Here is a 15207-nt window from a genome sequence, read left to right as displayed (position 1 = left end):
GATTTTTGAATCACAGTAATAGATTCACCATGATGGAACATCACAAGTGATCATGGTAGGTAAAGTTATGGATGTTATTGTGAATGATTATGTACTTGTGGTTTGGTATACCAATAAAAATAAAATAACCTGTAACCTGTTCTGAGCTCTTTGAGGAAAATGGGCTAGAAAATGAATTAAATAAATACAAACTTAGATGGGTAGCAAGGGACATGTCTTTGCACAAGTTTGTATAATTTGTAACCCCTGGGTGTTAGGCAAAACAGAAATATTATAAAAACATGGTTTTAGATAAGGAGAAAGAGCTTTGAAACTACTAACAGGGAAAAAAAAGATAACTTAGTCCAGGGGTAGGGAACTCCGGTTCTCAAGAGCCGTATTCCAGTCGGGTTTTCAGGATTTCCCCAATGAATATGCATGAGATCTATTTGCATGCACTGCTTTCAATGCATATTCATTGGGAAAATCCTGAAAACCCGACTGGAATACGGCTCTCGAGGACCAGAGTTTCCTACCCCTGACTTAGTCATTCCATTTGTAGTTGAAAGAAATAAAATCAACTGTTCCTCCCCCCACTTTAAAACAAAACTAGTCATCCTATATAATAAAACCCTAGCCGCGCATGCACACTTACCTGCGTGCTTCCATGATTTCTGATCTGTGATCAGTAGGTCCGTGGCCAGCAAGAATGCAGATGCGGCGGCCAGGCAACTCGGAGACACACAGCATAGCTGGCGACTCCCCCCTCCCTCACCGCCAAAGCCACCACTGCCAAAGCCTCCTCCTTCTGCCCAGCTCACCCACGTTTAAATTAAGAGAAAAGCGCTGCACCGCGCTAACGCTGGCCTCGCCGTCTTCTGTCCGAGGCCCGCCCTCTCTGACTACTTCCTGTTTCCACTAGGGTTGGCCGCAGTGGATAGAAGATGCCGAAGCCAACGGTAGCGCAGTGCAGCGCTTTTCTATCAATTTCAACGCGGCGGCAAATGCTGCTGCTGCACAGGGAAGTGTGTGTGTGTGGGGGGGGGGGGAATGCTGCTTCTGCACAGGGAAGGCAGGAAAATATTGCTGCTGCACAGGGAAGGGTGGGAAATGCTGCTGCTGCACAGGGAAGTGTGTGTGTGTTTGGGGAAATGCTGCTGCTGCACAAGGTAGTGTGTGTGTGTGGGGGCAGGACCGCGGGAAGAGAAGGGGGGATAATGGAAATGCTACTGCTGCACAGGGAAGTGGTGGGGGAGCGAAAGCTGCTTCTGTGGCTGCTGCACAGGGAAGTGGGGTGGGGGGAAATGCTGCTGCACAGGGAAGTGGGGGGGGGGGAAGAAAGACAGATAGCTAGCACCCGTTAATGTAACGGGCTAAAATACTAGTACTACTATAATATACAAAAGCCCTGCATTTTAGAAGAGCTATTTGCATTTCAGATATGTTTATGCAAAATAAACTTTTACGTTCCTATTTTACAAAGATAGAATATGCCTGTGAAAAACCCAAGTGCGTGCAAATGGCATGGGGACATGGTCTGGGCATGTTTTGGGGAGGACTAGGACGTGCCTGAAAGGTACAAGTTTGTTCACCTTCCTCAACAGAAAATAAACATCAATGTCCAAACAGATCAGGATTTACACCTGCCATCAAGCACGTTTTGGTAAACTGCTGCACTGGAGCATTACTCCACTGGAGGGATCAGGAGAGGCTTCCCCCTTAATCCCCACTATGGGTTTTTTTTTGTTTCCCCAAAAAGCCTTACTGGCAAGGGATACCAGTGACTGACAGTGTTAGGAAAAAAACCCCATCTGTTTTAGGTGGGGGGGGGGGGGGGGCTTAAGCTTCCATTTCTCCCATTCAGTACATCAACAGATTTTGTTCCAAAATAGTAGTGGAATTCAAAATGTCCTGACCTGGATGTCTTAATTCCAGCTTCTATGTCTTTTCTAAAATGGGCCTGAATACACTTGACCCTGGCAGAATCCATGCCAAAATAAATGAAAATGCAGACATAGCTAACATCATATTCAGTACAAATGTTTATTTTTTTTTGCAATGAGAACTGCACAAAAAAACTTTAGTATATAAGTGAAAATTCTATGAATTCCCTTCTACAAACGTCTAAGTGTTTAATACAAGTCTTCAATTGACTGCCGTTATCTGCCCAGTGATCCGTGCATTATAAGGACATGAGGATTGTACACTCCTTGTAGCCTGGCTTGTACAGAAGCGTTGGAGGTGAAATGAGGGGGGAGGAGGGGAGGCAAATGGTTCAATGTACAACATAGACTAGACTGCCTTAGCAAGACTGCATTCAAAACTTCTTAGGTGGGGGATCTGAACCCAGATTAGACAGCATATCAGTTCAAAATTACAACTCAAAGTCTAAACAGCTTAAAACAAAAGACTAGCAAAAATACCTTTGGCAGAAAAACTGAACCATTTATAAGTCATTATCACCTTCTACAGCTCATTCAGTGACGTGTAAAAAAAAACCCCAAGGGTGGGGAAGGGAACCCAAAATGTACAGGAGAGAATAAAAGTACACGTAAAACAATAAAAAAGAATTATTAAACTGCAATGATACTTAAAATTACAAAAGATCAGAATACACAAAGTGTCCAACTGTAAACATTTCCAGAGCCTGGCAAACGATAAGAAATTTACACATTAATTTGGAAATCACTACCAGTAAGTGGGAAAAACAAAAAGCCCTCAACTACAGAGGAAATTTTGGCAAATTCTAAACATAAAAAAAAAAGAAAAAAAGTGATTAAACATAAAAGACTAAATATTTGCTACGGACTTAATACATTCCTTGTTTGTTCTTCGCATACATATAAATTATATATTTGTTAAATTTTGTATTTTACATCGTAAGGTGTTTTATTCTTTGAAGTTCCTCCAGCACTTCAGTTATTTTAATATTTTTTTATAGTTTGTGGATTTTTTGTATGTACAGTATGAATGAGTCATTTTCATTTATGTCACTCTTTCAAGAAGTGATGCATCCTCTAATGTACCCACTTAAAAACCCCTGAGCTTAAAAACAAAAAGGCAGGAGAGAAAATAAAAAGGAGAAAAAAATACTCCAAACTTTGAAAGTGCTATTAGATGAAGAGTGGGGAGAAAAATAATGAATACTGCACTGTCTTAAAACTAGCTGACAGCTTGCTCCACTAGTAATACCTACAGATGCCAATCTTTCCATGAGTTAGGACAGACGCATGGGCCCCCTAAGCACATCCTATTCAAGAATCCCTTTGCAGAGGATGAAACGTCTGTTTATCAGAATGGGATGTGCCTGGAGGTTGCTTCTCTCTCCTTTACAGTGACCAAAGCAGAGAATGGAATACAATTATTAGAAATCTGAAATTTTTCCCATCTCTTATGTGCTTGTTAATTTTAGTCTATTATAATTGCCATTCTACATTTTAGCATCTTCTTTTAACCACTTTAAAGTTGTTTAGCAATACACATGCAAATGGTTGCCCTGTTAAAAGTTTCCTGACTTGGCTGTAAGGCCAGCTATGGTGGCCGATGAGTGCCTGTGTCCCAGCATGGCAGCTGAAGATGGCAAATTCTAATTTTGGGGGGTTTGCCCCAAACCAAGTTCATTGCTTGCCAAGCAGGCGGTAAGGCAAAACCTCATCTAATCTCCTGCCTCTTAGCTAAACACTATACTGTGTCTTTTCTTTAAAACCCCAGACCTCTTCCACCCTTTCTTTATAAGCTAAGGCAAGTTGGCCCAGGTGTCTCGCCGTTTGTACAATCTCCCACCGATTCACTTACCTTGCCGGAGATGAACACACTAGTTCTACTGTATCTTAAATCTTAGCAAATTTCCTTTTTCCCAAGCATTGCCTGCCACAAGCCATACACATTCCTTGTATGCTATACAGTAGACTAGAGTAAGGCAAATCCCATTTAGATTGAGATCAGTGGTTCCCAACCCTGTACTGGAGGACCACCAAGCCAATCGGGTTTTCAGACTAGCCCTAATGAATATGCATGAGAAAGATTTGCATATAATAGAAGTGACAGGCATGCAAATCTGCTCCATGCATATTCATTAGAGCTAGCCTGGAAACCCAATTGGCCTGGTGGTCCTCCAGGATAGGGGTTGGGAACCACTGATCGAGATTGCATTAGTGCATTTCTGACTAGTCCTGGTCACAGAGCCCCTTCCAGACAGCATGCACACACTTTTCATTCCAAGTATTAAAATGCATGGGATTTATTTGGCTTTCCAGCAAGGAAAGGAGAAAGTGGGGTCCAGCCATAGGAGAGAAAGTCAGGCTTAGTTTTTTGGGCATAATTTTGGAGTACCACAAGCAAGTCTGAAGAAATCTATGCCAAATAAATAAAATCACAGTGGCCTCAGTCTACTGAATGAAAAAGCACTGTCCTTGAATACACAGGAGCAGTTACAGTAGGGCTTTGCCAAATTGCCACTCTTATTCTGGATTAAAGGCCTGGTATGATTCATCGTACATACAGTATATATGTTTTTCCTCAGGTACTTTATCCCCACCCCTCACCACCTCTGTTAAGTGCACACAGCACAGACGAGGAGAAATGGAATAGATAAATCTCAGGAAATCACTTTGGTGCTGTATACAAGCCAATCTTCACGTCAGCAGGTGAGGATTTGTACAGACTCTTACTTAGTTCCCTTCGGGAATGTATGGTGGTGGTGGTGATGGGGAGATGAGTCCCAAGAATGATTAAATTAGTTTTTCCAGGGTTATACTGCCATCCCCATTCAAAGACTTTCCAGCCAAAGAAGTCTACTAACATCTTGAATTTCCCCTTTACTTCCCACTACCTTTCACCTGGGTAACTAGTCTGGCTTGGTATCGCACAAGCTAATGCCACTGGCAAAATCCAGCTCTTGGGATTCATGATATATGTACGTGTGTATTCCTAACTTATTTTATAGCAAGTTAAAAGGGCCTGTATACTTAAAGAGGCAAAGAAGCAAGGTTCTCATATAGATCGGCTGAAGGCTTAGCTCTAGCACCGACAGAAAGTTGATCAAGAAAATGCACTACCCGTTTCAGGCTGGAAGGGCGTTTCGACCAGTCAAAGTGGACTATCCCTCCCTTCTCTCTCCAAACTCAAGACAGCGAGGTATTTTTCATACACAAGCCTATCAAACTAACAAGAGTCAACCCTCAACTTATCTGGACTTCATTATTGGGCTACGTCAATAGTTATTCTGAACCCCTGACCTGAACTGGCTCAGTTTTCTGGTTACACATACACTTTGGCACACTCAAGATTAGATCCCACAATGTGAGAGTGTTGTGTAGAGTTCAGGATGTGTCCACTCTGGAACAGACAAGACTGACAAAAGTGAAATAAATATGACCATGGAATGGTGTCAGTTAGCCTGTTTCATTAAAGACTCATCCTGAACTTTGCCTTTCATTGTTATACGGCAGTGTTCAAAGTGTATCCAAATGTGGTGCTGAAGTCAGAGCATTAACCCTCCCAAGGTCCTCATTCCTTAATCATCACAGCAGCACCAAGACAATGATGGACGAGTCTTCTTGCTTTACAACTTGAATTAGATACAACAGAAAGCACAGGTCTGAAACCCCCCAATCATCTGAGCAGCGCTGTCACAAGATGATCTTGGGTTTTAGGATTAATACTTAGTAGAATTCATTGCATATCTGAGATGTCATACATGCGGAGTGCTAATATGACATCAAGAACAAAAAAAAAACCCTCTTCTCCACTTGTCCCATTAGCGAACTGAAGGAGCACCCTTCTGCTCTGCCCTGTTTTCTCAAATGGCATGGACACGAGGAGCTAGGGGAAGAAACACTGCGCTAGGAACCCAAAGGTGTGCCAGCCTCTCATCTCCAGCCAAGGCAGGACTGAAAGAAAAGGTTGAATAAGACACCAGCTAGGTTGTTAACATCAGCGTTTTCTCGTTTCTTTTGTAAAGAAATTTATTTCATGATCAATACAGACCAAAATGCATCTTTTACGGTATTAAAATAAAACCAATGGTTGACTCCAGAAAAGACTGGCCAATACTGACATGCCAGTATTGTACTGTATAGTGGGTATTTATGGCACATAAAGTTTAAACAGCTTAATTTATTTCAAAATAAAAGACCCAAACACAAAACACAGTAAGAACAAAACAGGTGACTCACAGCCCCTGTGAAGGACTTAAATGGAAGTTGTCGGCATGCCACCATTTTTAAACGGACAACTCTCACTTCTACTGCAGACAACCTGGCTAAAACACTGCCTTTTAGTGCTCTGAGAATGCATCTGCTAAAAAAATGGAAACAATTCTCAACAGTATAAAATTAAAAAGAAAAAAAACAAACCAAAACTGCAGCTTTCTGGCTTTATAGTTTAAAATACCAACTATATGGAAGGCTGGAAATAAAAGCAGGGAGTCTGCAATTTTGTGGGTTTTTGCCAAACACTTTGCCCTCCCCAGAATTAACTCTCCTCTCCCCTTCCCACCAAAGCCATCCTCTCAAACGAATATATGCCAACTATATTCACTATACAATACAGTCACAATGCAATACTAATGACGGGTAAGGCCAGATCCTGCTGGGCGCCTGCGGTCTCTCCTCTGCACAATACCGACAAGAACGAGCCACACCACCAGATCCATCTTGGATCAGGCACCACTGTTTCCTCTGGAGATAGCTATCTATCTATCTATATATTTATATATATAAACAAATAACCCCAAAATACAAGATTACAAGAAACGGACTTTGGTTGGTATAAGGTTAGCTCCAATTTCAGGTTCTTCCCAGCAAGGTGCAAGAACAAAAAAGCTGGTTCTCAAGGAGAAAATGTTTTCTATCATTAATTTTCAGCTGTCAGTACTGCTTCACGCTCCTTTTCTTTGCCACGTGCAGAACAATTATACTGAAGGTTGTGAAGCAGAATCCCACTGGCTTTTTTTCAATGTTATTTATTTTTTTTGTGTTTTTTTTTTTATTTATTATTATTATTATTTTTTTAAAGAGGACAAGACTAAAAGGCAAGTGGAAGGTCAGGTTAAAGGCAAAGTCAAATCAGTGCTGAAAGAAAGGGATGGGGGAGACCTTCCCCCACCCCAACAGCGCATGTGTGAAAAAGAGAGAGATAGAGAGATGAGGGTTTGTGTTTCCCTCCCATTGCTAGCCAGAGCTTCCCTTGTTCTCTTCCTTCTGCCAGAAGCCTCTCCACTGAGGCTGACCCAGCTTACGTTTGCACTCCAAGGGGGGGGGGGGGAAAACAAGAGTGGGAGGCAAATTAAAATAGAAATAATTACAATTTTTTAAAAAACCAAAACAAGTAGGTAAAAAGTGTGTGCAGTCTTGGATATATTGTGGAAACATTTGGCAGAGATGACATTCCAAATAAGCTTGTCTCTTTCAGCCATGGCTGCTACTGAGGTCCTACAGCCAACATATACTCTGCTCAATTCTCATCTTTCTTCTGAGAATCAGTGCAAATGCACATAGATGTGAGAGAGAGAGAGGGAGAGAGACAGAGGGGGGTTGGATGTGTGTCGAGGGGAATTAAAAGTCAAATTTCGTAAGGCAAAACTCTTAAAAGTCCTCCAGAGGCTTGGACTGAAATATCCGTTCACCTGTCTCACGCAGAGGAGGCCACTGCTTTGCTCGGACGATGCTCCTCCGTTGCCTCCCTCCCTGACCACTGTTAACACTTATGAGAGAGTCAAAGATTTGCTGGAAAAACAAAACAAAAAACCCCTAAAAACTTAAGAGTCAGCAGAAGAAAAACAGGAGCTCTTAGAAAAGATTCTCTTCAAATATCGCCAGCAAATCACTCTGGAAGTTCATGTCAATGGTAGCCGTCATCTGGAAAACAAAGAAATACAGGTTTTATTTTACAGAATAAACACCACAGTTCAGGATGTTCTGTTGGGAGTGGCATCCGCTCCAGAAAAGGGACAAAATAATGGATTTCAGTTGGTAAACCGAACAAAACAGGAGCGGAAAGTTACACAATGGAACTACAGAGCCTAATTTTGCCAGGGTCTCTTAAGGAACTAGTCAAGCTGCTTTCACTCAATGCCAAGGAGACGTACTGCTTCTCTGCGCCGTCGCTCCTGCTCCCGTTTCCTTGCCATCTCTCTCTGCTGATCCAGCATGGACTGGGAGGACTGCGACTGAGAGCTCTGTGCCTGAGGCACAGGAGCCGCCGACACCTGTTGCTGTTGCTGCTGCTGCTGCTGCTGTTGTTGCTGCTGCTGCTGCTGCTGCTGTTGTTGTTGTTGCTCCTGGCGCCGTCGGACCTCTTCGTGAGCTTTTCGGGCCTGTTCGAGGGCATCATCATCATCTCGACTCCTGAAAAACCCATGGGTCAAAGTCAGTAAGAGTGCCCCAGTGTCACCCTTCCATACCACTGCATGGGTATGGGCAGATTTTAATCAGAACAACATTTTGACCTTTTTTTTTTTAAGTTCTTTATTCATTTTTAAATTCTTACAACAAGTGAATTACACATAATAAAACAATTTTCATCCATCACTTGTATTTACATTCAAATATATCTCTATGATATAATAAATATCCCTTTATTTCCCAATAAACCTATTTCATATGATCAATGTTCCCACCCTCCCCCCACCCCAACCCCATCTCACCTATATATTACCCATGTGCTAGTCAATGGCCCCCATATTTTCTTAAAATTATGAATATTCCCTTGCTGTAACGCTATCATCTTTTCCATCTTATATATGTGGCAAACTGAATTCCACCAAAATGTATAATTTAATTTAGTATAATCTTTCCAATTTTGAGTAATTTGTTGCATTTTTTTCCTTTGCTGAAAAAGCTCAATAAAATGGCAAGTTAAGAGTTTATAAAGGTTCTTCCTAAATCCTTAGCTCTATTAATTCAACCCCCAAAGAACTATATCACCGTTACACCTGTCCTACTAAGCCATAACATTGCACCAGTCTTTGACCTCCTGAAAACGTTCTCCACCTTCTCTAAATTAAAATGGACTGCAAAACATTAGGAGGAGTGTGTGGCGCAGTGGTTGAAGCTACAGCCTCAGCACCCTGGGGTTGTGGGTTCAAATCCAGCGCTGCTCCTTGTGACCCTGGGCAAGTCACTTAATCCTCCATAGCCCCAGGTACATTAGATAGATTGTGAGCCCACCGGGACAGAGAGGGAAAACGCTTGAGTACCTGATTGTAAAAACCGCTTAGATAACCTTGATAGGCGGGATATAAAAAAATCCTAATAATAATAATAATGCTCATGGAGTGTGGATTTTCAAATCATTGCTGCTGGTAACCGAGTGCTTAGGTAAAGACTGAACCAATGGAACCTGGAAGCTCTGCACTGAGCCACAGTCTTTCAACTCCCTCTCCTTAACTGTGCTCATTAGGTCTTACCTCATCCGCTCCTGTTCCCGCCTCAGCCGCTCTCTCTCCGCCTGCTCCACCTGGGCTTTCAGCGCCTTCTCCCGTTCTTCTTTCTCTCTTGCAGCTCTCCGAAACTGCTCAAAGCTATCGCTGGAGGATTTCACAGTTGAAGAGGGCGTGGTGGGGTGCCTCTGCACCAGGCTCGCCCAGGAACCCATGTTCTTGATTTTCAGATCCTACCAGGGGAAGATAGGAGACTTCACAAACCGAGTAAAAACCCTTGTAATAGTCAACTATAGTCACCTCCAATCTTCCAGCTTACTCCAAAATCCAAACTTTTGGAACATAACACTAAGTGACCCTTTAAAGAACAAAGCAAGTGGGTCCTAAAAGTTTATTCAACACATTGAGTCTCCTCTCCAAAGTCGTGAAACTACAGTGTTAGTCCATAAGGATATGTAGAAATACAGATCAAATGACAAAATAATTCCCAAAGAACCCCTAATAAAAGTTTTGAAACATAGGTTTAGGAAATAGCTTTTCTTTGGAACTGGGAAATGACGCGGTCATGAATAAATATATCTCAAAGAGAAAGTTTATTAGTTAACAAGAGGATTGATCACCATACCTCTAAATCTCATACATTCTCATATTTTCCAAGGTTTGTATTTATAGGAACATGCAGAAGTGTTTATCCAAAAGATCATCTTAGTCTTAGAAGAATATTCTCACTTTACCATCTGTTAATGAGCTTTCTGCTTTGCAATGGGTTTTATGAGGGAAGAGGGCCTTAAGTATCGGACCTGAGCTCTTAATATATTTTGGCTGGTGCATGTTATTACCTTTTTAGGCGCCACAGGAGTTTTGGGCTCCTGCTTCTGTTTTTCTTTCTCTTGGAGCCCCTGTGGGGGAGCAGTCTGTTCAGGGGGTCTTATTACAGGTCTTCCCCCATCCATGGGTTTCATTTCTGGCCCTGGAAAACAGAAGGAGAAAATTTTCCATCTAACATCAGGTCAGGAACACATCCCAAGCTTCACTGTGCACTTTGATGCTGCAGTATCCAAGCATAAGCTAAGGAAAACATTGCACATTTCAAGTTAGAGGGTACATTTTGGCCTTGCTACTTTCCTCCCTCTCAAGCTTTTAGTACATGCTGTGCTGGCGGAGAAGACAAGCAGGTACAGGAAGTGATGTACTGAGGAGAATCGAACAAAAAAGAACACAGCATTCAGGCCCAATTAACTCTGTGTTCAGACACATGAGAAGGAACAGCAAGAGTGACTCCAAACTTTATCAGTACTCCTGGGGAGGAGTAGAAGTCAAACAACAGCTACTGATGAACTAGAACGCCAATCAAGTCTAGAATATCAATTCATAAAGGAATCTGAGTTACTTTTTTCTCTGTGCCTCATTCTTGGTTAATTAACTTATCCCTATGCATCAGGTTACTTAACTAGAGCAGCAGGATGGAAAATGGAGGGGCAAAAGAGGTGAAGGAAGTCAGGAGAGGAACGCGGAGGTTTTGCTCAGTCTGTCCAAGACTTACGTTGTTGAATGTGCACGGGTGGCTTGAGGCTGTCGGGATGCTTTGGAGGCTCCTGGCGCAGTGGTGGACTGAATGGCTCATTCCGAATAACCGGTGATGGCATTTTTTCCTCTTTTACTGCTGTTATTGGCTGGGATTGTACTACAGAAGCAACCCTCATTTCCGGCTAAAGAAAAAAAAGTCACATGGGGGTCAAACAACATCTTCATAGCCTGAAATATTCCCTCTCATCCCTTAAAGCTACAAACTTCCTGAGCCCCTCCAGCTTGATTGGGGAGAAGGGGGCTGGGATTTAAGCACAGGCTGTCACAGCTTAACAGCATATACAGATATAAACTGTGCACCTATGCCTTGTGGTTCCCTTGTTACCTGTTTTTTCGGTTGGATGTTTTGCTGAGGTGGTGACTGGTGAACCAAGGCCTGGAACTGCGGCATCTGTGGGGAATGCATCATGAGAGGAGAGGGGGCTTCCCTCAGGTGACCTGCAACAGTTGAAACAGTTACAACATGGATGAATAACCACAAACTGAAACTGAACCCAGACAAGACAAAATTCATTCTCCTCAAAAATAATAAAACCCCAACTATAACAAAGGGAATGACAATAGACAGATACTGTACCATGCAACCACAAATCAACAAAACAATACAAAAATCATTCACGGTCATGAGAAACTTAAGGCAAGTTTGATAATTCTTCAACAGAACACAATTCCAGCTCTTGGTCCAGTCCCTAGTCCTAGGTCTTCTAGACTACTGCAACATCCTCTAGCTCCCCTGCCCCAAAACCATGATAAAACAACTACAAACAGTTTAAAACACAGCGCTAAGACTTATCTATTCACTGAGGAAACACGACCACATCACGGCGGCATACCTAGATTCACACTGGCTCCCAATACAAGCAAGAGTACAATTCAGATTCTACTGCCTACTATTTAAAACCATAAACAGAGATAGTCCAGCCTACCTAAACAACCGCCTAATCCAAACTACCTCAGCCAGACACAGGAGAACTGACAAACCGTTCACTCATCCCCCAATCAGAGGCGTCAAATGAAAAAAACTGTACGATGGCCTTCTAGCCACTCAAGCAGCAAAAATAGACTACCAACTTTCCAATTTCCTGATAATAACCCCAAGACTACAAATCGTTCAGAAAAGAAATAAAAACCATTCTATTCAAGAAATCCTTGAAGACAAACTAACACCTCAAGACTCATTCCAATTCTCTGAAGCATCTCGCTCTACTCTTCAATTCCTCTGGAAATGGCCAGATAACTTCTTTTGTAATCCGCCTTGAACCGCAAGGTATTGGTGGAATAGAAATCACTAATGTAATGTAACAGTGCATCAGCAGTCAGCCAGCAATTTATGCAAAAAAAAACCCCCAAAAAACCAACACCCCAAACAAAATCTTAACAGAAATCACCAATGCTGCATCACAGAGGGTACAAGATCATGGTCTCCCCAAGACTCGGCTTCCAATCCCACTCCTGCCAGAACACAATGGGGAAAAGGGACAAGGAAAACACGGTGCATGGGATTAAAAAGCAATGTCACAGGAAATTCACCTGCGTTACTGCTGCTTGTGCTATACCAGGGATCTCAAAGTCCCTCCTCGAGGGCCGCAATCCAGTTGGGTTTTCAGGATTTCCCCACAGATGCCGCATTGAAAGCAGTGCATGCACATAGATCTCATGCATATTCATTGGGGAAATCCTGAAAACCCCACTGGATTGCGGCCCTCAAGGAGGGACTTTGAGACCCCTGTGCTGTACCTATTCTGTAGTTAAGTGAAAGGCTTGGTTTTCCAGTCCTTAGCACTAAAAAGAGATTATGTACTTACCCTGGTAAGCTCTTTTCTAGTAGATAGGTGAGACATTCTAGACAGTAGGGTTATTTCCCTTTAGTTGCATGGTTGCAGAAGGAATCCACTTCAGATTTTTTACTCTGCCTCTATATTACTTCACTGATCAGTTTAGCACTCTCTACAGTTAATACCCAAGAATTGAGAAGCACTGAATACAGTACTCCTCCGATATTCGCGGGGGTTCCGTTCCAGGAACCCCCACGAATCTTGAAAAACCGCAAATACGGTTTTTCGTGGGGGAGACTGGAGAGGGCAGCGGGAGAGAGCAGCCAGAGCGCCGGCAAGTGAAGGAAATCACTCGCTGTATGCTCCGACCGACTCTTCCTGTACTAAAGTCGGGCCTTACCAATCAGGAGCTGCGTGTCACCTTAGAATCAGTCAGAGTCTAAATCAACTTATCTAATTCCTCTCCAACAAAAAAGACCCCCGAAAGGGAAATTTGGTAAGCTTAGTTTTAGACGCGGCATCCGCCGACCAAGCACAAAGCCACAAGGGATGTCACGCGGCCACTCCAAAAGCCGTAGACTTGGCCAACGTCCACACCAAGTCATAGAGAGCATCCAAGAGGAACGAGGAAGCCATCACAATCTTAGCCACCTCCTGATCCAACAAGGACCAGTCATCAGACTCACGATCCAGGACATGCTCGGCCCACCGAAACACGGCGCAAGCCACCAGCCCCCCCCCCCCCCCAAATAGCCGCTTGAACCCCCAAGGCAGTCACATCAAAATTCTGCTTAAGAATGATCTCCAACTTACACTCCTCAGAGTCCCGTAAGGCAGAACTGCCCTCAACAGGCACGGTATGCCGCTTAGAAATTGCTGAGACCACCGCGCCCATCACTGGCGACTTTAAAGTAGCCCTATCCCCCTCTGGGATGGGATACAAACGAGCAACGCGCGCGCTAACCTGAAAGGCACCTCCGGCGTATTCCACTGCGCCAGTACAATATCCCGAATATCCTGATGCATAGGAAAAAAGCGTGAAACATTACAGATCCCCCTATGAAGAGGGTCCCTCACACGCGGGGTCTCCGGTGGTGCTTCTTCAAAATGCAGCACCGATGAGACCTGCTGAATCAAGTCTGGTAGCTCATCCCTCTGAAAAAGGCGCCACCACGGACACCTCTTTGCTGGAAGGTGGGAAACCCGCCGCCAGCGGCCGTCCCCTCGAGAGGATCCTGGAACTTCTCAAAAGGGTCCAGATCCACATCCAGATTGCCACGCTCCTCGGACCACCAATCCTCATCCCAAGCCACCCTCGGGTGCTTGGATGAGGGAGGAGGAAGAGAGAATGCCAAAGGAGAAGAGGGAGGCAAAGCCACAGGGGGTGCAGAGGAAACCCCCTGTGCGCACGTGGGACCCCCAGCCGCCTGAAAATAGGTTCTGCACAATGCAAAAATTAAATCAAGGGAAAACCCCCTCGGAGGTCCCAAGGGACTTCCTGCCACAGCAGGGGACCCAGCTGAAACCTGCCCCTGTTTTTCCAATACAGGGGGAAGGTCACCTGAGGTTGCAGACAAAATGGAGGGGCCAGACTGAGAAAATGGTGAAGTTCCCGCCAAAAACAACCCCTCCAGGGCCTGTAGCAGCTGGGAAGTCTGAACTGTCCCAGCTCTAAAGCAGGTAAGCCGGCATCCATTGTTAAAAAATCAGCTGAGCGGGAGTCCCGAGCCGGCAGAAAGGGAATCCTTTGTACCCTTACCGTTGTTGGCTGAGGAAAACCCTCCATGGGCAGTGGGGGAAGACCGGGCTTCCCCACTGCTTCCAGCCGACTCACGAGGCACCAGCGGCGGGGAGCTCTGTGTGCCTGCAGTTGCTGCCGATAAAGTTCCGCTACCACACTGGCCTGTACACCGCTTTCGTCTGGAGCACAATGAACTCTTTTTCCCCTGCAAAGTGCTCATTGCTCCATATGCGACCTAGCTAAAACAAAAGTGCCGGTTAACAAAAAAATATGGTAAAATACTGCAAAGTTAAAGGGACAGTAACCCTTCAGACCAATACTACCTCAGGATTTTTTTTTTTCACAGAACAGACTCCAGGCTCTTAAAACAATATGCCTTGCTTGAATTAGGGGGAAAGGCTTACTGCTGAGGCTCCTCTAAAAAAATGTGGGGAGGTGGAGGAAATGGGGGGAGGGACCCAGCACGAGACCCGCTGGGTTTGACACCCCCAAGGTCGGACGGACCCCCTAAACAGGGCCCACCCAAGCTCAATCCGGCCAAAAATGGGGACTAGAAAACCCTAAACAAATTCCAATAGCCCTACCAAGGGAGATGGGTAAAGCTCACTCAACACCTGCTGGAGACTGAAAGAAGACTGATAGGAATAGGGGAAGGTATGTCTTATGTACTATTCCACAGTTTTGTTTCAGTCTCCACCTGCTGGTCATGATGATATATATACCCGCTTGTAAGATTAACCTCT

General features: G+C 44.0%; 1 protein-coding gene across 12 annotated transcripts in view; it reads right to left on the bottom strand.

The window, feature by feature from the left end:
- Window positions 1-2003: 2003 nt before the first annotated feature.
- Window positions 2004-15207, bottom strand: part of BRD4 (bromodomain containing 4) — a 180788-nt gene continuing 167584 nt past the window's right edge. For all 12 annotated transcript variants that reach the window (XM_033925117.1, XM_033925120.1, XM_033925118.1 and 9 more), the window contains 6 exons: window positions 11274-11386; window positions 10905-11070; window positions 10201-10331; window positions 9389-9594; window positions 8069-8327; window positions 2004-7838 (listed from right to left, as the gene is read on the bottom strand). In XM_033925117.1, coding sequence (XP_033781008.1) covers window positions 7770-7838; window positions 8069-8327; window positions 9389-9594; window positions 10201-10331; window positions 10905-11070; window positions 11274-11386 — 944 coding nt within the window. In that variant the 3' untranslated portion in view covers window positions 2004-7769. The remainder of the gene's footprint in view (window positions 7839-8068; window positions 8328-9388; window positions 9595-10200; window positions 10332-10904; window positions 11071-11273; window positions 11387-15207) is intronic.

Source organism: Geotrypetes seraphini, chromosome 16 (genome assembly GCF_902459505.1).
Source record: "Geotrypetes seraphini chromosome 16, aGeoSer1.1, whole genome shotgun sequence".
Classification (NCBI taxonomy): domain Eukaryota; kingdom Metazoa; phylum Chordata; class Amphibia; order Gymnophiona; family Dermophiidae; genus Geotrypetes; species Geotrypetes seraphini.
Note: the sequence above shows the minus strand (reverse complement) of the source record. Positions and strands in the feature narration are given on the sequence as shown.